This window comes from Erigeron canadensis, chromosome 2 (genome assembly GCF_010389155.1).
Source record: "Erigeron canadensis isolate Cc75 chromosome 2, C_canadensis_v1, whole genome shotgun sequence".
Classification (NCBI taxonomy): Eukaryota; Viridiplantae; Streptophyta; class Magnoliopsida; order Asterales; family Asteraceae; genus Erigeron; species Erigeron canadensis.
Genome location: NC_057762.1, coordinates 37,833,557 through 37,855,514, shown reverse-complemented (window position 1 = coordinate 37,855,514; position 21,958 = coordinate 37,833,557). Strand labels below are relative to the sequence as shown.

Here is a 21,958-nt window from a genome sequence, read left to right as displayed (position 1 = left end):
GAACGTTTGCATTTAAGCTAACTGTGATTACTGGCAAGTAAATGATGGGTACTGATAGAAATACTCAAACTTAGGCGATTCCATGTGTAAATGAGTTACAAAAGTGTCAATCCGTACTACTACATCCGTTCCAACATAGGTGTTCTGTTTTGACTTTTTTTTAGTCTTTATTTTCAAGTTTTGACCTTAAAATATTTATTTTCTACTATATAATACTTGATGAAAATTATACCAATCAAAATATAGTTAAAAATCAATCATTTAATATATCTTTCATCAAGTATTGTATAACACAAACAAAAATATTAGAAGTCAAAGTTGAAAAAGGAAGACTTCAAAAAGTCAAAAAAGAAAAAGTTAGGGATGGACGGATTAGAATTAAAAAAAAGAGACAACCGCTTTTCTCATTTGTTGGAAGTGTTTCATAACAGCTCTAGTTACGTTTTTCCCACAAAATTCTTATGGTAATTTGGACTTTGGAACACCGCACCGACCAAACAGTCCTTATTGCAGACTAGGACCACATCAGCCTTGTGATTAAACGGGCTGGGGAATGAGCAGGGGAGGTCAAAATAGGTCCAGTTACAGCGTTTCCACAAAATCCGTATGGTAGCTTGGAACACTGAACCGGGCAAACGGTCCTTCTTATTGCAGACTAGGGCCTCATCAGCCCTGTGATTGAGCGGGCAGGGGAATGAGCAGGGGAGGTGGGATGGTCTCAATGTCACAGGACTTAAATCCATAATTATTTTTTGTGAGATACATCAGCAAATGGTTGATGCTGTACTCCTCAATAGATATGAATATTTATGTTGTTTTTATACACTCACTGGCTCACAGCCCAGAAATGAAAATCTTCGCAAATCATGTTACCCAGCAGGTATATGTACAATTTTTGAAACAAATCTTCATAGACTAAAATTATTGTCTTATTAAGGTACGGTGCTCTACTTGAGAATAGAAAGAACTGGAAGTTTTGTATTGTAATGTATAGGAATGTATCAAATCCTATCCTAATCATGTAATAAGAGAACAGTAGTACAAGCTAATTGTTCATGTGAATATAGAATTTTTTAAGATGTATCTTTATTTTGTACTCTATAATGGATAGAGCAGAAAATACACCTACATGTGTTTCATCACAGCGTGCGGCTTTATAACATGCACAAAGTCACCATCATATGTTTGCTAGTTGTTGAATGTTGATCGGATAAACAGAATCAGGAGTACCACTAAAAGCCTTCCTTCCCATCAGTACATTCACTGCTTCTGTTGGGTGAAATGCATCCCAAAACACATACTCATTCCTGTTTGGACACGGCGTTTGGAATGGTAAACACGTTATCTGTCCTCGGTGTCTACCTATCCCACAACATCCCCTATCCACCACACGAAATCCTGCATAACAAATTTCAAGCTATTAAAATTCCGAAAACCTGTTTGAGAGGTGCTATATATTATAGGGAAAAATTAATGAAATTGTATCTAACATTAACCCAAAGTCTATTATATACAATATAGTTTGGACTTAATTGAGTTATATCATTTTCAAACATTTATAGTATTTACCATAGGATCTAGCATTGGCAAGTAAATCTTGGAACATGTTATGAACATCAACGAAGATGAACTTAGAACCAGGGAGATTAATGCTCAGGTTATTAATCATGGTCCTCATGTTAGCATTGAAAGGTAGCACCAGCTGGTTCACTTCCTGGGAGCATCCCCTCCCGGGCGTTGTACTTTGCGCTAAGATGCTTGGAATACAGCCCATCAATCCTAACCCAGCCAAAACGAATTTTCGTGCTCCAAGGTTGTAAAGTTTCTAATTCAAAATGTATGCAAAAACTTAGAATGCACTAAAAGTTTGTATCATTTCAATCTAGAGAAAAAAAAAAGGCGAATTAGCCAGCATACAGTGAGTTGGGTAGTGTATTCCTTAGACAGAAGGTCAGCAAACTGTTGGCCATTGTACTGATTACGAGTATTGTAATTTGGCATGAGGTAATTGTTTAGGTAGTCATTGCTACCCATTCCTACAAAGAAAAGGCTTCGAGAAAGCATCTGAGATACACCGGCTGGCCCCATATTGCCCGATATTTGGTCCAAGGAATCCTCAAAATTTTTAATCTGTTGGTTGAACGGGATACGACCCACCTACATGATTAGCACAAAATTAGCAATTACCTACTTGTTCCACTTTCACAAACACAAACAAAAAAACATCAAAAATACCCACTATTAATAACTTATCAAGTGCTTACAAAATTTCGGCCTGTAATATCAAGGATTCCAGAAGCTGCAGAAGCGAAATTGACACCGTGAACCATTTGATCTCCAGAATGAGATGCTTCGGAGTAGGCTGGTATTAGTGGCAATCCTAGCAATTGTGCTGCATTCATATTTATATATACATGCATTATGTTTTCTGTCATCATATATTAGAGGTGATATGTCTGCAATAAAATTTAGACAGATACAAGTTCTTTCTATACAAAATTATATATGTACGTATATATTATGTATTGATAAATTTTGTTGTGTACATGTCACATTTCTTGAATAATGAATTTAGTAGATGTTGCATGCATTTTAAAATGAGAGTGACCATTTATACGAAATACAGTACACAAGTAGAGATGGAAACAGACCTATTTCATCAATCATGGTGTAACCATTGGAGAATCGACCAGTAGGACCTCCATTGAAGTCAATTCCATAAGGAAAATAATTAGCCTTAGCAAAAGAATTCAAGTCATTGTTGTTCCCATTGTCGATTAGCGAGTCTCCAAATATGTACATTGCTGGAACTATCTTATTATTTCCCCATGTTGTACCGGGCGAAGAAAATCCATCCCCCACACCACCCACGTTGTCATAATCTTGTGCCACAACTACTCGACTGCCACTCCACAATACGCCGACCATCAACACCCACAACAAGCAACAAAACTTCAAGTTCATCATCTCTTTGCCACCCATGTTTAATGAGATTTTGTGGACAAAACTTGGAGGGGGTGGTAATATAGAAGGGAACATATGCATATATATGTGTATACAGAAAAGAGAGCTTATATATATAGTATGCAAGTTAATTAGTTGGAGAGTAGTAAATGATCATACCTGTAATTAAATACATGTATCTTTGCTTAAAAAACTGCCTTATAATCAGTAACCACTCACTTAATTAAACCTAGCTGAAAGTTTCTTGTTATGCCCAGTTTCTCTTGTCGACTTTTTTCTTCTTCAGATTTAAGTTTTTAAATTTATCCCAAATATATAGTTACATAGGCATAAGGCATTTGGGGTAGTTTTAGGAGTTAAATAGATTTGGTGTAAGAATTTGGTCTCCAATTCCAGGTAAACCAATTTAGGAATACCTCTGTCTCACATCAATATTTGAACCTAAGACCGGTCTCTAAGTCGCATGTCCCCCTAAATACCAATCCATTCTGTTTGGTAACTCTAGATTATCATCTCATAATTTTAGGACTTCTAGCAAAAATCATTTTTATTTATCATCTCATATTCTTAGGACTTCTAGCAAACATCATTTCTATTTTCTATCGCGGGTTAGATGAAAAGTTAGTGATTGAAGTTGCATGGGATGTTGGAGAGATATTAAAGACTATGTATTGGGAGTCTAAAAGTTTGGTGCATGCTCTGTTTTTCCTTATTTAATTGAATCGTAGTGGCCAATTAGATCTTTGCAGAGATAAGCTATATGGGTTTTACAGGTATTGACTTTTTAATGCATATGCATGTGTATGATTTTGTGGAGTAGTTGGCCGTTGATATTGGATGCTACTGTGTAATTGACATTCATTCATGGCTCAATGACATTTAATTGATACTAAAATTAATATGAAGATTTCTTTAAGGTAACTAAATCTCAATATCAATGCAACAAATGTTTTTTGTGAACTTTCAAATGCTATGTTTCTTGCATTACTACCAATTGATAAAGGTGGCCTCGGGCTTAGTAAACTGGCAGATTCTAATGTCGCTCTGTTGTCTTAATGGTTTTGGAGATATAAACATGAACCTAACAGTCTTTGGAGAAGGGTCATTAAGGCGATACATGAGACAAAAAGGGTATGGAATCCTCTTCCTATGAACAAGGCGATGACAGGTGTATGGGTGTCTATTGTGAAATGTATTTTGAAAGTCAAAGTTGCGGGAACTAATTTGGTTTCTTTGTCTAAAGGGGAGGTGGGAAATGGAATGGACATTCGATTCTGGTTAGACCCATGGGCATGTAATGATACGTTGAAGGAGAGGTTTCCTATTTTGTTTCAAAAAGATAAAGATAAAAAGGTTTGTGTTGCTGATAGATTTTGCTAGGAGTCCAATAAATTCTTGGGTGGCGACATCAACTCTGCTCCTTGGCTAAGGGATGACACAAATGGAGAAGGTACTTCACTGCTTCAATTATTAAACGGGAAGCAACTAAGAGGGACTAACGATAGATGGATTTGGAGCAGAAGCAAGGATTAGACTTTCTCGGTCAAGTTGGTTAAGGAATGGCTGAATTGCGACAAAGACTATAGTAATTGACAGGTTTTTAAATGGTGTAAGTGGGTCCCAAGGAAGTGTAATATCTTTATGTGGCATGTTGGGTTGGACAGGATTCCGACACTCGCTGCTCTCAATACTAGAAACTGTCGGTTTGGTTCACTGTTATGTGGAATGTGCGACCAACATGAAGAATCAATTGGTCATTTACTGCTTGAATGCGAAGTGGCTATGGAAATTTGGCAAAAGATTGGAGATTGGTGTAAGGAGCAGCCTCTGTTCTTCTTCTCGACTACTGATTTGTTCAAAGCTCACAACGTTGAGGGACTTGGGATTAAGGAGAAAAGTGTGCTGAAGGGGATCGTTTTTATCACTTGTTGGTGCATTTGGAAAGCTCGCAACGACTTACGGTTTGCCAATATCACTATAAATGTTGACAGGATTTTTAATGACATTAGATCGATTGGTTTCTTATGGTATAGGAATAGAGGTAAACACCGATCAATTATGTGGAACGATTGGTGTGGTTTTAATTTGAGGTAATTGTTAGTTGTATATGTTTTGGCCTTACCACTAATTGGTGGTAATGGTTATGTGAATAATAGTAAACTTTCAAAAAAAAAAAAAAAAAGCAGTAAGGAATTGATTGGTTTTTTTTTTTTTTTTTTTCGAGGGAAATCGGAGCCACATTACATTGCAGTAATTTACATTAGTCCAAGCTAGTATGGTATCTGCCAGCAAGTTTTCACAGTAACATAAAAGAGAACTATGGAAATAACAAATTCATTCTGAGTAATTAATTAACAGCATTAGGAATATAAATCCATTCACATTCATTACAAATATCATACATATCATACACAAAAATCTTAATGCTAAATAGTCAAGCAAAGTTTTACATTTCATAAATCCATCAGTTCATTTATTCAGCAACAAGTATATATGTCGCGTGGCTAGTAACACTTCTAGCGACAAATTTCACAAGGGAAACTTTGTCGCCGCTTCTGCCAAAAGTCTTTTATGAGTACTGATATATGTCATTTTGAACTGTTAGTGAGTATGGTATGTTAGTAATTATCGGGTCAGTTTCCACAACACCATATTGCATCTCCATCTGTATTAATGAATATCATGATGTTAATTGTTGTATTAGTCCCACAATTCCCATTCTTTGTCATTTAATTGATATATACACATATATACAACTTAATAAGAATACTTTAACAACAATGCATTATTACCTGCTCTTGAAGGCACTTATTTGCAGCTTTCAGTATTCCCTCCTGCAATACAGTAAACCAAATGAGAGATGGGTTGCCTGAAAAGTCTTGCAGAGGCATATAGTGTTATGTGGGCTGGCAATACTCAAATTAACCCAAAACCCGGAAATTAGTTGGGTTAGGGTTGTGTATTCACTGTGATTTTTTGGGGATTGGGTTCAGGTTGATCATTTGGGTTTCAAATTTAATTATGATGTATCTAATAGGTTGACCACCAACTTGTTTTACCTGAAACCAGCGCCAACACGCTAGCCCCTTTCACCTGTATAACCTCAATTCAACCTATTTGACTTGAAACAACCCAAAAACTCACCAATCCGCCAACCCATTTGACATGAAAGGGGACCTGAAACTGACTTACCAACTTGTTAACCCATTTGACATGTTTGACCTGAAATCATCCCAACAACCTATTTTAATTAGGTTGGCGGGAAAGGGTCTGGGTTAACAGGTTTGTCGGTTAGTGTTGAGTTTCCAACCCAACTTTGATATCATGTTTGTGTTCCGGTTGTTTAATTTCAACCTCTCAACCCGCTAAGCAAACCCGTGACCTGATTGACAACAATTTATGTCATGGTCCTCATGGAAATAATCAATAATTAAGCTTTCTCATGTCAATATCACATGGACTATTACTTGTTTTCATTACTTCTAAGACTCATATTATTCTAAATGTCATGCCTTTGCATTATGCTTGTTGAAGGACAACAATGGGATATATGATAACTAAATATCCAAACCTTTTTGCATTTTCTTAAATTGACATTAGCTATCTCAAAATGTTAAGAGACGCCATGGAAATATGATGGAATTTATTTCATATCCGGAAAGAGCTTCTAGAACCAAATATCCGACCTCATGAATTTGGACTATACTGATGGATAATTATGAACCTCTTTTGGGAACGCACAACAATTTTCTTTACTAAAAAGTTGTAGAATAGATAAATTGTTCCAAGAGCTTTATGATGAGTCAAATTAGCTAAAAATTACTGCTATTTAATAAAGGAGATTCTTTAGTGATATCATGCTTGTACGTAATGATATATATGATTATAAGAAGGAAAAAGAAAACATGTATAAAATAGTTGTGAAGGTTATTACCTTATTCTTTAGCAACTGGATTTCTTGAGTCATAATGTCCATCTGCACAGATACACACTTTGGTCAAGTTGCCGAACAATTAAAAAGTTGCCAAATTTTTTATTCATAAAACTATTCAGGTAAAATCATTTGTGCCAAATCTTTGGATATATACATGTGACTTAGTTATATTTTAGATAACAAACTTTGGATCCAAGAATTATTGTTCGATGATTGGATAGTGAAGGTCAGAAGGATGGAAAAAATGGTTCTAGAATGCAAAGCCAAATTTAGATCGTGGCTTGGGCCAAATAAAAGAAGCTGAGCGGCTGAGCTTATCTATTGTTTTGGACTATTAGCTACCATAGATAAAGGCCCAAATTTAATTGGTAAAAGATCTTGAAGCCCAGAGTATGGTCTGCGAGCGTATTTAATACTCCGTGGCCCGTGCCCGTATTTCGAAATTCTACCATTTTTATTATTTTCTCAAAATAATTATTAAATTTACGTGAAATTTATTACCCAGTCATTTACTTATTTCACTCCTAATAATTAATTATTATTATTATTTTTTATCATTTTCTCCGAACATTTAAAACTCGTATAAAAAAATTAACTAGATGCTAGAGTTACAAAACCAGGAAAGGAGAAAAAGAAAACATACAATCGGTGACATAATGATTTTTTACTGGGATTTTTTTTTTCTATCTAAAAACATCATTAATTACACTTATATTAAAACAAACATCATTTGTTTGAGATAAGGAGGTAAATTACATATTTTGCTTTTTTTTTTCATTCAAAAAAAATACTATCAAAATTTAAATACAGTTAATTGGCCAATTTTTTTTATCCACTTGTACTACAACAAATTGGTTAACTCTATACACTTTATTCGATGTAATTTTGAAAAGTATATAAATTTATGTTAAATATATGTTGAATTGTTCACACTTATATAGTTTTAAAGATTCTTATAATAAATATCAGGGTTCAATATTTAAAAATGAGATAACTTAAAATCATTTGGTGTATTATATATATATATATATTGCTGGTAGAGCTGAGAGAAAAAATAAATCTGTTTTTTAATCTTGACCGTTTAAATAATTGGACAAGACAATCTGAGCCCTCTAAATTAAAAGTCAAAGTTAACTAAAATAAACGTAATAGTGGTGCAGGTTAACAAAGGCTGTAAACATTCCTCTATCATTTCTCTACAAAACCCTTTTTGTCTCTCCGGCCGCCATAACAACCGCGACGACCACTTCCACCAATCACCATTACCACGCGACCCTTATCACTACCGCCAATTACGACCCTTTCTCGGATGATTCTCCGGAGACCACTTCCCCGCTATCTCTTTTCGGTGCTCCGACGACCACAACCACCCGTTCTGCCATCACAACTTATATATACGGAGTATGTTAAAAGTTGAATGGTTTTTGCAATAAATTCTGTCAACTTTACTTTTTTAAACTCATAGTGGTCAATTTTCTTTTTACTAATATGGTTGAATTGAATGTCATGAATGAATAATTAATAACTTTGTCCTTAGGAATATCCATATCCCTTTCTCAATCGTTGGTTTTTTCTTTTCAATTTATAAGGCTTTATATTTTACAGTAGGTTTATATTATTTCATGTTATATCTGCTTGATACTTGTAATTTCTATATGTATCCTGATTTTGCGTTTGGTTGGTTATTTTAGGGTTTTTGATTTTAGGGTTTTTGGTTAATTTGTGTTTGTGTTTGTGTTTGGTTGGTGAAGATGATGATCACAAAAATCCATTGTTATGATCTTAATTTTTTAATTTCATATCTGTCAAAAAAATTCAAAGGATCCTTCAAAAGGGAACATTCCATATTTTGAGATTTTTTTTTATATGTTTGTTCTTTCATTTCTTCTTTAGCTAAATATGGTATATTTTGTGTGTGTGTGCACCGTATGTTTTTTTTTTAGGAACTGTGCATTTCGGAGATATACAAATGAAGGTATTGACTTTAATTTACATACTATATGGTTTCAATTTAGGCTTCTTGCTTACTTTCTGTTTGTCATCTGCTTGGTTGCTTTCTTTTATTACACATTTTTTTCATTAAGTTGATGTTAATTAGTGGTCAATCTTCAAATAATCACATAGTTTGAATCCCCTTCTTCATCTTTTTGTTAACAAATTATTTTTTTCATTACAGTTGATATCATTTCAACAATAATATTTGTAAAATTGACGATCATCTTGCATTCTTGCCACAGGAGACCATGGGGGTCGAGTGGTTTTGTTCAAAAGAACCGACATGGTGCTATGTATGCTTCCTTCCTTCCCTCCTTCAACATTTGTTTTTAATTTTTTCTCATATTGTTTGGTAATGTGTATATTCGTTGTTTACAACAGTTGATACCTTTGTAAACAATTGTTGCTTACAAGCTCTTTAATTATATTATTATGTCAGTTTGTTGTTCAAATTTGAAAGAATCATTGGTGTCGGACTGTCGATTCTAATACATGTTGTTAGTTGAGATGCATGTTGAGTTATTTTTGACTAAACGAGTACACCCATTAGATGAATGTTGAGCGTAGCTACATAAAAGCAGGATTTTATTAACTTCGATCGATATTCAAAGATATCTGAATGTATGTTGGAAAAGATTGGGTTTCTTGGCTTCATCCCCACGTCTAATCTTATAAATATGCAAAAAAAAAAATTTACTTTCTATAGTTGTGACATATTTAGATGATATATCATGTGATTTGTATCAGGCAACTGCAAAGGGTTTATTGCACTGAACATGGAGGACAAGACATTGCGTAGATTCCGTTCCTCTTTTACAATCTTGGCAAGTAGGGTAATTTTTAAGTTATTGCTGATTTTATCATATCATAACTATAATTTTTTATATCTCCCTCCCATTTTAATACCTTTTAAGGGCTATGGAAGACCATATTTCTCAGCAACCTCTGTTTGATGGAAATGTTATGAAAATGTTACCCGTACCACAAGTGTGACATGATGATCGATAATTAGAGGGATAAACCATATTTTCTATTGCCAATTTTTTTTCTTCAGTCAATTTCAGATCGGCAAATAAAGATATCAAGCGCGCATGGCAAGAGAGTCCTTGGAACAACATATTGCTAAATATACATGTCTTTGCTATTGTCTACTGTGTCATGGCAATACTACTATTTCAACTGCAGGTGCATGTTTTTGGGAATATGTCTGTACAAGTAGCGTGTGTGTATATATATATGTTGCAGTGTAGGACCAATAGTGGTAAATTCTTTGGTGATGTATATGCACTCATGTGGAGTTGAAGATAAAGTTTTATATATCACTATAAAACTTACTCCTATGTATAATTGGAATCAAATCAACTTTTTTGCTATCTATTTAACCATGTTTTAGTGGATAAATTTTGATATGGATTTTGTGAAGCTATCTGCTCTGATTTTGTTTATTATTTGCTTATGGTTATGTTTCGTGTATTTTAACTTTATATTTATTGTTTTTAACCCGGTCAACTACCCGGTATTGATTTAGTTAGATTTATCGTTTGCTAAATTAAAAGCATTACATTTACATTATTTAATGATTCCATGCATAAATCGCTTCAACTAATGGATATATTGTACATATTAGTATAATTAAATGCGATGGCGATCATATCATTGTGATTCTAATAAAGAAAAATAACTCAGACTCGACCATTATTCAGTAAATACAGATCGAAGAAAGCTTACCTTTGCTGAGCGAATGTGGTACATCCAGACTTCGAGGTTATTCTCAAGAACTCGTAGCTCATCCAAATTCATTTTTCCAGCACCACCTTCAAACATGTAGCTATACCAAAAAATAATAATAATAATAATTAAATGCTACAACATGGGAGTACTTAAGGATCAGTAATGTAAGTCAAGTGATATAAAAATGTTGAGGAAATTAAGAAGAGACCTTATCGATGTTTAGTTAGTTTGTTGAAGAAAACGAGAGCGAATGGCAAATAATTGTTTAAATCAAATGTCATGTTTTTTTTCTTCAAACATGCGGTTGGGATACAACTGAACATGACTTTGATTAAAATCAGGCCTTTGATCAGTTAAGCTAATCATCATGTTTATTTTAATTTTTCTTATTGAGGCAATAACTATTTATGAATACGTTATTCATTAGTGTTATTTTAATTTCAAAAATGTTCTTCTTCTTTTCTTTTTTTTTTTTTAAAGACAGAAAAAAAAGAAGTTAGGAAAAAATATTTCAGCACTTTAATATAGAGAGGACTTTAAGTAGCATTTGTAAAATACATGATTTTGAATGTGTAGAAACATCAAACTCTTGTCATAAATAAACAAGAAATGGAAAACGAAAATGTAATAGTAACAAATACAAAAAAGTAAAATGGGACCATTGAAATGGATGGTATGTACCCGAGGCCCTTCTGAAGTACGTCAATCTCATTTTTCAGCATGTTGACCTCCATTTTGGACTCCTAAAATACAAAAGTATTAGAGTAAATAAAAAATAAAAAATTGATGTGCGAAGGGAGCCAGAAAAGTTATTCGAGGGGACAATTTTTAAATGTTAGTCTTACAATTTATATTTATTTTTTTATAAAAGCAAAAATACAAATATATTTTTAAAATGAAAAAAATTACTATGTTGTATCAAAATTGGGTTGGGGGCAGCCACCTACACTTCCATAGTTCCGACCATGTGTATATATAGTGTTGCATATGGCCAAGTAACAATGTTTTGATTATAACATATGGTATAAAATCACTAATTTTTTTTTAACTTCCATCGAATAATCAACAAAGTTGTTAAATTGACGTCTTTGTATCCAAATATATATAGATGCATAGTGCTTGCAGATTTTCATTTTGTTGACAAAAAGAGTGGATTTATTCGTTCATTATTTATAAATGTGTCTTCAATAAAAATGTAAATACATCCATATAATTACATAGTGAAAAGTTATTTTGATAACCCTTTTTTTTCTGCGAGAACCTTTGAGAACTTTTCAAATCAAGCCCTATCGATGATTATTCTTTACATGAAAATTATTTTTTATTAGTTCCTGAATAACTTATGTGTAATTTTGAAGTTTATAATTGTGTGGAGGCATGGATTATCATCCGTTATACAATTATGTGGAGATTTGGATTCTTGATCACATGTGCACGAATATTGCTATGATTACATGTGATCGACTTGCATACATGTGATCATAGCAATGTTCGTGCACATGTGATCAAGAATCTAAATCTCCACATAATTGTATAACGGATGATAATCCATGCCTCCACACAATTATAAACTTCAAAATTATACATAAGTTATTCAGAGAACAGTCAAAAAACAATTTTCATGTAAAGAACAATCATCGGTTAGGCTTGATTTGAAAAGTTCTCAAAAGTTCTCGTAAAAAAAAGGGTTCTCAAAATAACTTTTACCCTAATTACATATACATTGTTTTGGTTCTTCACTTCAATATACATATATGGTTTTGTTTTGTTAGTTGGTAATTACTAGCTCCGATATATAGAATTTAGTTATATGATCCATGCATATATCTTCTTCTCAAAAAATATTGTATTCATTTACTGAAAATGAGTAATGATCATTGTATATATGTTAATTAATACAACCAATGCATCACTATATATACCTCTGGCATTTTAATGGCAAAAATGTTCTGCCAATTAAAATCAGATTATCAAGAATTGTGTTATTCTTATGCCAATTAGTCTTTTCAAGGCAAAGTGAACTATAAAAAACAATTATAATCCCTAAACAGGGGTAGGTTATTTTATGACCAATTAAGACATGTTTTTTTTATAACTTACACATCACCATCATTATCTAGTATAATATACAAGATTTTTTTGTAAAAACACTAAGACTTTCCGGTGACGAGCTCACCGGAAAATCATGTGTAAGTTAACATATGTAAGTAACTTACACATGATTTTCTGACGACGCGGTGCCCGAAAAATCATAGTGCTGGTCGGAGATGACCATGGTGCTATGTAAGTTACAAAAAACATATGTCCTAAAATTGGTCCTAAAATAAAACTTTTTTGTGAAAAGAACATTTTATTAAGTTATAAATTAATGAAAGGGTTAAAGTTGTAAGATGATAAAATTTTATAACGTCTAGTCGTGTACGACTTAGCTATTGCGTGCTACGTGTAAGAGATTACTCGGGACATTTCATAATAAATACGAAGAATTGATCGATAATGCTCTTTAAAGTTAGAAATACACGAAAGTTATGTTATCTTGATTAGGTATTTAATTTGTTTTATTCAGATATTCGCCTTGACTAACAAATAATCACGCATCTGATTCTCAAAAACAATTAAGCTAGCTGGCTATATATATATATATATATATATATATACAGAGGGAAAATGAGAGATACAGACCAGAGCTTGCTTTTCATCAGCTTGTTCCTCCAAAGAGCAACGGCTAGATTTCATGTATTTCTCTACTAGTCCCTGCATATTTCTTTAACCCCACAAATGCCCCAAAAATAAGTAATTAAATAACCATACAACACATAATAGATAATAAAAAAATAATTAAAAAAAACAAAGTTATCATTAATTGGTGACTATTGAAATTTAGTCGCATTTGTATATAGTATGTAAAAAATAAGCTCATGAAACCTTAAGCTCGATAGTGTACTAAGAGAGTGTTCGGGATTACATTTTAATGTGATTATTTGTTTATTATGTTTATAAAACGTAAATAATCAAAGGAAAGTGCTTGGATAAAAAACTGATGATTTGGTATAAAAACGCATTTTTAAAGAATGTACATACATGTTTTTCCAAAACGCAGTTTTGAAAACACAAAATCTATTTTCAAAACGCAAAATCGATCTGTTTAAAAACGTAACACCAAACCCCCTAATACTTCAATTACATAATTAATGCAGGCTTCAAATTATCACTTCATTCATTGTTTTATTGGTCTACACTATTCGTATTTGTAAACTGTAATATATGGACATGTATAAATATAATGAACTTTTCATTATATTTACACTGATTCTATCTACTAAGATGATTTGCATATAACATACCATAGTTATCTGATGTTACATGCATGTCGATCGGTTTAACTTTTTGATGCATAGTTTAAATGTTTGATGCATGGATCAAATTGTTTGATGTACAATAATTACTAATTACATTTGGGACCAAATGCTAAATGAAGTCAGGGTTTCGCTTAACGTGCATAAAAAGGTTTTACGTATCTATATCAAAAGTCCACCCTTAATTTTTATGATAAGAGTAAAACTATTTTAATGCACTTTAAAGAAAACCCTTAAGGTTTCGTTTATCAAAACCCATGAATTTATACGGTCAGATGACATGAAAAGTTTTATAAATCAAAACCCATGAATTTATACGGTCAGGAGACATGAAAAGTTTTATAAAGCTGAGTCCACGTGTGAACCAAACATTTGTGAGTGTTTTTTTAACCAAACAAAAGCATAAAGTGAGTAAAATCTAGCAATAATCCACTGAAAGTGATATATATGTCAATATACACACTTCATCGTCACTAGTCTTTTAATGGTTGCTTAAATTTATATTTATATATATATATATATATATATATAGGTTTTGATTAACTTTCGGTACATAATCTACAAAAAGATAAATAAATAATAAAAAAAAAAAAGAACGTATGAAACTCATTCTTGGTGCATGATGTCATTGTGTCCTTGATTATATGCTCCCTATATATCTAGGGCCATGAGGCCGATTTAAACATTTCTGTGTTTTGAAAATGAACAAAATACATATATGTAGCTAGAGTGCATACCCGTTTGTAGCAAGCTCATAAAGCTTGCCGTGAGTGGAGAATATGATAAGGCCAACTTGAGCATCACACAACACAGAAAGCTCTTTAGCTTTCTTAAGAAGCCCAGAACGGCGCTTGCAGAAGGTCACTTGCCTATGCACCGGGTTCTCAATCCTCCTCATTTGTACCTTTCCTCTTGCCATATCGAACGACCTTGGTTTAATTCCTGGGATGATGTTACTAATAATTCGATGTTTATGTAAAAAAAAAAAAATTGAGTGGAATTGAAATCTTTGAATTTAGTCTGCTGAATTTCGGCAGACAACCTCCCACTAGTTTGAACTAGCTTCGAGGTTGTTGCACTTCTTTCTTTGTGTTGTCTAGCTTAGCTTAAAACACATTAATTGATCCAGTCTAAGTCTTCACGACACCCTTATATATATACCAATCTCATTGCATTTTTGATTCTTTTGCCATGTTCTGGCATAGCCAAATAAACAAATATAAAACAAACAAAAAGAATATTCCTCTTCTGTGACTAATTTGACAGTCCATAAAATTGTTCAAAAAGAAGGAATCCATTGGAAGTAAAAGTTTTTTTTTTTCTTTTTCTTTTAATATTTTACTACATAGCCGTACTAGCATTTTATTCTATTTATATAAGACCATATCTGCTAATTAATCTCTCATTAATTAGTTGAATTCAATAAGATCATCTTATTCGTAGAATTGGATTGACATGGGAATTTTTGTTATTCATTTTAAATTTGTAACGTGTTGCAAAGTGTAAACTTGTGGCCACACGAATGGGTCTTTTTCTTGCTTGTCATTTTCAAAAGGTTAATTTATAATAGATGGAGGGGGCTAAAAATTAAAATGGAGAAAGTAAAAAACTAGTTTAAGTAGACTTGATTACTTTTTGCTCTCTAACCATAAGTCAAGCAATAAATTCATATAATAGATCCGGTAATTACATTTAGGAATGCCACGTAAACAAAAAGTGAATTTGAAAAATGAGTTTTAGCTGGACTGCTCAAATAAACCAACTTTCAATAGCCCAAAATGCAAAAATAAAACCGTACAAAAATAAAACCGTACAATAAGACCGTGCAAAAATAAAACCGTACAAAAATAAAACCGTACAATAATCTACAAATTATACCTGACCTTCGGCTAGAGCACAGGTTTTGAGGAGGCACAAAATTGTTAAAAATGTCTTACATCTTATCTTAATTTTAATATAAAATATAAGACAGTTGAACTAATGACTAATTAACCAATCAAATCGTTTAATTTCATTAAATTGATTCTCCCTTATGTCATCATTTATATTAGGTATAAATTAAAAACTCCAATAATCATTATCCAAATATATTATTATATTAGTATTTATATTAATTTGTAGAAAAAATCTCATTAATTTACACTTTTTTGTTTTCCATCAATAATTTATACTTTTTAGTTCTCAATATTTAATTTATATTTATTTTTAGTATCAACTTGAGAAGATTTTTTTAAAAAGTTACAAAAGGTATTTATATTTATTTTTTTAAAGTATAAATTGTCACTCAAATCAAGAATCCTAATTGTTATCAAAAAGTATGAAAACAATCCTATTTGTTATCTAATTATCATAAGACATGTGATTGAAAGTAAACATATTCGTGTTATGAGTCCGCATCATGATCAAATACATATACTTGAATGTCAAGTACAAGATCACAAGTATATTTATATTTTAATTCCTAACTATCTTTAATAATAATATCAAATTATAAGTAAAACTGGTTTCAAAAATTCTATAATTGAGAAATTATTGTAGCATGTGCCTTGTGGAATGACTACGACAAACAATTTCATCAATATGTCTCAGCTAATAATGACAGTGACGAATTTGTGATTATTGTACTACAACTTGCAAAGTATAACACTTAGAACTGTATACGTTCAAAATTATAAGCTTTTATGAATTAAATATATGAACATATAATATTGATAATATCGTAAACCTCGTGTCCAGTGTTAGACAGGGGTCTAAAATCTAGTATATTACATATATATATAAGTGTTCAAGCCCGTTCAATGAATGGGTAGTCTCAAAATATATTAATCAAAGCTAACAAAATTTGAATTCAAGTATATTAAATCTCTATGACCAATATCACAATTTAATCAATACGAAAACTAAAGAAGGAAACATATGAAAATTAACTCTATATAAAGATTGATTTTAGTTTACCTTTTTTTTCCCAACTTTAGTTAAATAAAAAATTTGCAGTTTGATATTTCTAAACTTACTACAAACACAAACACCAATTTTAGACTGAACGATTTAGAGTTAAGCTCAACAAAAAGAGAAATAAAACAGTATATAATTTGAAAAATACATACCAATTAATTCATCAACAAATATCATCTCGAACGTTTTAATTTTTTTCGGGTTGTTCCACTTAGAAACAGTGCATACATGCACAACACGGAGTCGTAGATGATGGTTAACATGTGTTGGCTTAAGATCTTCAAGATGAACTAATGTGGGCTTATTTTTTGTTGTTGAAGAAGAAGCCATAATGAACCTATAATGGACAACAAACTAAATTAAAAAAGATATAATAATAATAATAATAATAATAATGATAATAATAATTTAAGTTTATAATATATTGAATTTCATAAAAGTAATGATTTTTAAGAATTAAAAATATGCTACCTGGTATAGGAAGAGGTCGAACCTTTTGGTAGTCGACTTTTTTTTTTTGTCGTAGGTTTTTTTTTTTTTTTAGAATATGTTAGGGCTTTTTCCTAGCTTGTATTTATATATAGATATAATATAATTTTTGGGACACTTTTAAGGATAAAAAGATTTTTTTATTAATAATAAGATTGACCTTTAGATTTGATAATTAAAATAATATTAAAAATAGAGGATTAATGAGGAGAGAGTTTTAGGCTAAAGAATGGGGATATCCAAATGTCTCCCAACTTCCTCTTTTAGTTATATTATAGATAATGTGTTATGTAGTATACTAGTATATAGATATATTTGATTTAATAACCAGTTAATGGCTGAATTATAAATACTATGATTTTGTTATTGTTATAAAGTCTCATTTATGGAAAAAAAAATTGCTTATATATTTGAATTTCCTAAGAGTTAGGGGCATATTTTTTCCCGACTCGTCCAGGGTACATGACTTTTCAGGGTCGCCAATGCATATATATATAAATATATATAAACACAACAAAATCGTATGTTAATTACTACCTCATCCCAATTTAAATGTCATAGTTTGACATTTTGGGTCTTTTTTATTTAACTTTTTGACAATAAATAAATTTTTTTACTTCATATGTAATATATGAGTGGATTGATTTTAAATTTATTTTACATTAATATAAGTTTAATCAAGTATTATATTTAACACAAATAAAAATATTTACGGTTAAAATTGTGAAATAAAGACTTGAAAAGATAGAGATTATCATTATGGATAAAATTATTTAAATTATTTTAAAAGTTATTAGTTATACCTTAACTTGAATCAAATTTGATTTCAATTAACTTATTGATATCTCTTTATATAGCCAATGATGTGTAGCCTAGCTGGTTAGAAGCACTTTCGGTTTTACCGAAGATTTTAAGTTCGATCTTAGTTAAGGGATGACAAAACCTGGTGGTTTTTCTCTTCGAATACCTGTAACGACCCATAGTCAATATCTCATTATCTAGAGTACGTACAAAGCTTCACCATTATACGATAAGGTTTCCTTGATGTCATATACCGACTGAATGTTCGAGAAAAAAATATATTTCTTTATATATACTTCATTTTGAAAAGCACTAAAAAAGGCACATATATATTTTTTAAGAAAAATATCATTAGTGACAATGACATGACATCGAAAGTGAATCCACTAACAATGTTCACTTCCACAAAGTAATAAAATTTAGATCCGCCATGGTTTCTTTTCTTCTTAAACTATATAAAATACTATCTCGATCACCTCCACTATAAGATTGAAGACCCGAATCCTGTCACATCACAGACTGTTTTAAAACTTTATAAAATAAGAAAAAAAACCCCATTCACCAACTTGACGATGATTGATCATTGGCTACATGCTTGGGATTGAAGCACCTGCCATGTGCATATTCGATCTTCTTGGAGTATGCCTAGCTTATGAGTAGTGTACGGATGTGGGATGTTAAAGAACCATTTCCATTTTTCATCTCAACTTTTACACGGCATATGACACTTTTATTAAACGACATTTGTCATTTTTTATAAATGTCAACTAGTAATATTTCCTAATTAAAGAATAAAGTTATACAAATTTTATAAGGATGATTTTATATATAGTTTTTATAAAAAAAATATCCTTATAAAAATAATACACTAAATTACTCCTTTTATTGAAAGAGGGAGATGTAAACAGTGATCTTTTGATTTTTTGTTTTTTTTTTCTCTAACAAATTCTACTTATATAATAAAATATAGATATAGATTTGTGGAAGCATGAGACTGAGAAGTCTTAGGTTCAAATCTTGCATGACTCAGCATGAGCAAGCATGCTCTTAGGAATATATACAGTGGTTTTCTCAACATGGATTTTCTCTAAAATTATATTTGGGTATACGAATAGACATGCCGTTAAACCCAAATTTATCGTTAAAACAAAAAAAAAAATTCTTATTTGATGGAGTGGTCGGGCTACCACATATTGAATTAGAGGTTGGGTTATAAATTTACGCTTACCATTTTCTCCATTTTTTTTTTTGAAATTTTATTAAGTTAATATAATAATCTTAACTATTCGTATCATATAAAATTATAGAGCATTTGACCTTCCAATTTTCTAAAAAAAAAAAAACGTGATCTACTCACATTACTCATCTCCTTAATTCATTAGTCTAATTATTCACTAATTTAAATATCTTCATCTAATATACCTGTAATACCTAAAATGATATTATGACAACATAAATCTCTCAACCCTTAAATTAACTACAATACCTCCTTTTATATCAATTACTTTTATATTAATAACCATCCATTACTGACACATCCGCCACCACCCGTCTTGTTGCAGCCACCACCATGAGTCGCCGCTGCAACCACCACCGCATCGCGCGATCATATGACTAGTACTTTTTTAGTTCATGTTTAATTAGTTGAATTCTTTTTTTTTTTAATTCATATTGAATATCTAACGATTACATTATTGCTTATAACAGTAATTTCCCCATGCGATATATATACAGTCATTCATTCATTTGTTATCCGGTTACATATTACTTTTTACAATGGGGATATTTCTTTCGTAGTAATTACTTGTTTCCTTCTACCATATTATTCTTTACTTAAACTAAAACTTTTACTTGTCCTATAACATACCACACTTGATCATTTAACACCAAACCAAGTTCATAACGTCACTATCATTCGATTAAACACACTAAAGGCTACTTATTAACATCGAGCTAGTTCATGAGTCGATCTAAAACATCGTATAAAGTGCAAACCCTAATTGAATACGCATAAGACATGTGCTATCTAAATTACCAAAGTACGAGTTCTATGAACAGTTAAGTTGAGTTCTCAAGGCTAAAGTTCGTTATTAAAGTCATGTTCAACTCATTAACACGATAAGTACTTACGCGTGAGTTCCAAGACGTTCAGTTCGAGTCCAGTTCAGGTACTTAAAGTTCATTTAAACACTTTTCGAGTCTAAACGTTCAAAGATCTTTAAGGGACCAAATCATCAGTTCATCAAGGACATCTCAGTGAATAATTAATCACAAGAACTACTACATGTGTTTATTTATGATCAATGGCTTGTGATTAGGTTTACATCAAGATGTACTTGGATTCAAATAGATATAACCTAATTATATATGTGCTTGTTCTCTGTGCTTGTAAACTACGCTTGTACCGGATCACTGTGAGTCTTCGTAGCCCCTTTTTCTTACTTATGCTTTGGGGTGAAAGGAATACTACACATGCTTTTATATATGCCGTAACTGCTTTTATTATTATTATTCTATGGCTGCTAGACTACTTTGTGACATACTAGCCAGGTCCTGTTTTATGACCGTGAGTGCACGATTGATTTCATATACTAGCCAGGTCCTGTTTATGACCATGAGTGCACGATTTATTGCATATACTAGCCATGTTATGTTTATGACTATGAGTGCATGATTGATACATACTAGCCATGTCATGTTTATGACTGTGAGTGCACGATTGATTTATTCTAGCCAAGTACTGTAAGTGCACGATTATACACATTCTCATACTCATGTGCAAAGTTGGTCTCTAGCCACATCATACTACTTTATTCTCGAATTCTATTGACGGCATAAATCATAACTTATACAACTTATTAATGTTCTTAAACCTACGAACTCACCAACTTTTGTGATGACACGTTTAAGTATTCCTTTCAGGTAATCAAGCAAATCGTGGCTAGGATTGGTAGCATGGGACTCATAGCAGACTTCAGGATTTAGGATTGGAGTTTGCATGCTTTCATTTATGCTTGATGGCAATATGCCTAACCGTTACCCTTGCGTGGGAACTTTTCATACATTTATTTGATTGCTGATTTAACCTATGTGTGCTGACTCCTCTTTTGCTTAATTGACTATGTAATCGATTAATTATGCTTAATCTATGCACTCATTTAGTATTCCTATGTAACATCCATGTGTGCGTGTGCTTTATCTTACATCCCGAGTTTTCCTCCGTAGTCGAGGTGTTACATAAAGTTCTAACAATTTTACTAAATTTCTTTCACAATCTATGATTAGATTTGGATATTTTAAGTAATTTTCTTATATATGCAACACCCTTTTAAAAATATTGTTAACTTTGTTTAAAATATTTATCAAAAATATAAGTAATATCATATATAGGATTTTTAAAAAATAAATCATGATACTCTCAAATAAAAACTTGCATTGCATAAATATATAACATTATAAAAAATTATTTCAAAATTAGTTGCAATGCATATCTATTTTATAAAACAAGATATTAATGTAGTAATGACTATTATACATATCAATATTGATTATTTACAATGTAAATTGACGATTATAATTGAAAACTAAACTTTATATTAGCATTACTTTAATAAATGGTTAACCGAAAATCGAACCAAAATTAACCGACTTTTTCGAGTAATTGAATTTAACGGTTCAAAATTTTCCAGCTAACCAAATCCGGAAAAACGGTTTGAAATTTCTGGTTAACCGA

General features: G+C 31.7%; 3 protein-coding genes across 3 annotated transcripts; 1 reads left to right on the top strand and 2 right to left on the bottom strand.

Moving 5' to 3' along the window:
* Window positions 1–1,113: 1,113 nt before the first annotated feature.
* On the bottom strand, window positions 1,114–2,982 carry LOC122589126 (GDSL esterase/lipase At1g71691-like). The gene is made up of 5 exons (XM_043761371.1): window positions 2,652–2,982; window positions 2,265–2,392; window positions 1,918–2,157; window positions 1,570–1,825; window positions 1,114–1,398 (listed from the first exon to the last, which is right to left on the bottom strand). The coding sequence occupies exons 1-5, from the start codon at window positions 2,980–2,982 to the stop codon at window positions 1,178–1,180; spliced, it is 1,176 nt and encodes a 391-aa protein (XP_043617306.1). The 3' UTR covers window positions 1,114–1,177.
* Window positions 2,983–4,125: 1,143 nt separating this feature from the next.
* Window positions 4,126–5,058, top strand: LOC122588207. The gene is made up of 2 exons (XM_043760332.1): window positions 4,126–4,280; window positions 4,629–5,058. Exons 1-2 carry the CDS (start codon window positions 4,126–4,128, stop codon window positions 5,056–5,058), a joined length of 585 nt encoding a protein of 194 aa, XP_043616267.1.
* A 243-nt stretch (window positions 5,059–5,301) lies between these two features.
* On the bottom strand, window positions 5,302–15,094 carry LOC122589125 (agamous-like MADS-box protein AGL12). The gene is made up of 7 exons (XM_043761370.1): window positions 14,718–15,094; window positions 13,307–13,388; window positions 11,306–11,367; window positions 10,622–10,721; window positions 6,899–6,940; window positions 5,757–5,798; window positions 5,302–5,629 (listed from the first exon to the last, which is right to left on the bottom strand). The coding sequence occupies exons 1-7, from the start codon at window positions 14,897–14,899 to the stop codon at window positions 5,534–5,536; spliced, it is 606 nt and encodes a 201-aa protein (XP_043617305.1). The 5' UTR covers window positions 14,900–15,094; the 3' UTR covers window positions 5,302–5,533.
* Between the last annotated feature and the right edge of the window lie 6,864 nt (window positions 15,095–21,958).

Bases quoted from the DNA above. Each gene is read 5' to 3' on its own strand.
- LOC122589125 (XM_043761370.1), bottom strand. From the start codon at position 14,899: ATGGCAAGAGGAAAGGTACAAATGAGGAGGATTGAGAACCCGGTGCAT. The intron at 13,389-14,717 runs GTATGCACTCTA...GTGGGGTTAAAG, and splicing joins TATGAGCTTGCTACAAACGG to AAATATGCAGGGACTAGTAG. The intron at 5,799-6,898 runs GTAATAACCTTC...ACTGTATTGCAG, and splicing joins TCCAGTTGCTAAAGAATAAG to GAGGGAATACTGAAAGCTGC.
- LOC122589126 (XM_043761371.1), bottom strand. From the start codon at position 2,982: ATGGGTGGCAAAGAGATGATGAACTTGAAGTTTTGTTGCTTGTTGTGG. The intron at 2,158-2,264 runs GTAAGCACTTGA...CTAATCATGTAG, and splicing joins ATATTACAGGCCGAAATTTT to GTGGGTCGTATCCCGTTCAA. The intron at 1,826-1,917 runs GTATGCTGGCTA...ATTTTGAATTAG, and splicing joins AATACACTACCCAACTCACT to AAACTTTACAACCTTGGAGC.
- LOC122588207 (XM_043760332.1), top strand. From the start codon at position 4,126: ATGACAGGTGTATGGGTGTCTATTGTGAAATGTATTTTGAAAGTCAAA. The intron at 4,281-4,628 runs GTTTCCTATTTT...TGGGTTGGACAG, and splicing joins AATGATACGTTGAAGGAGAG to GATTCCGACACTCGCTGCTC.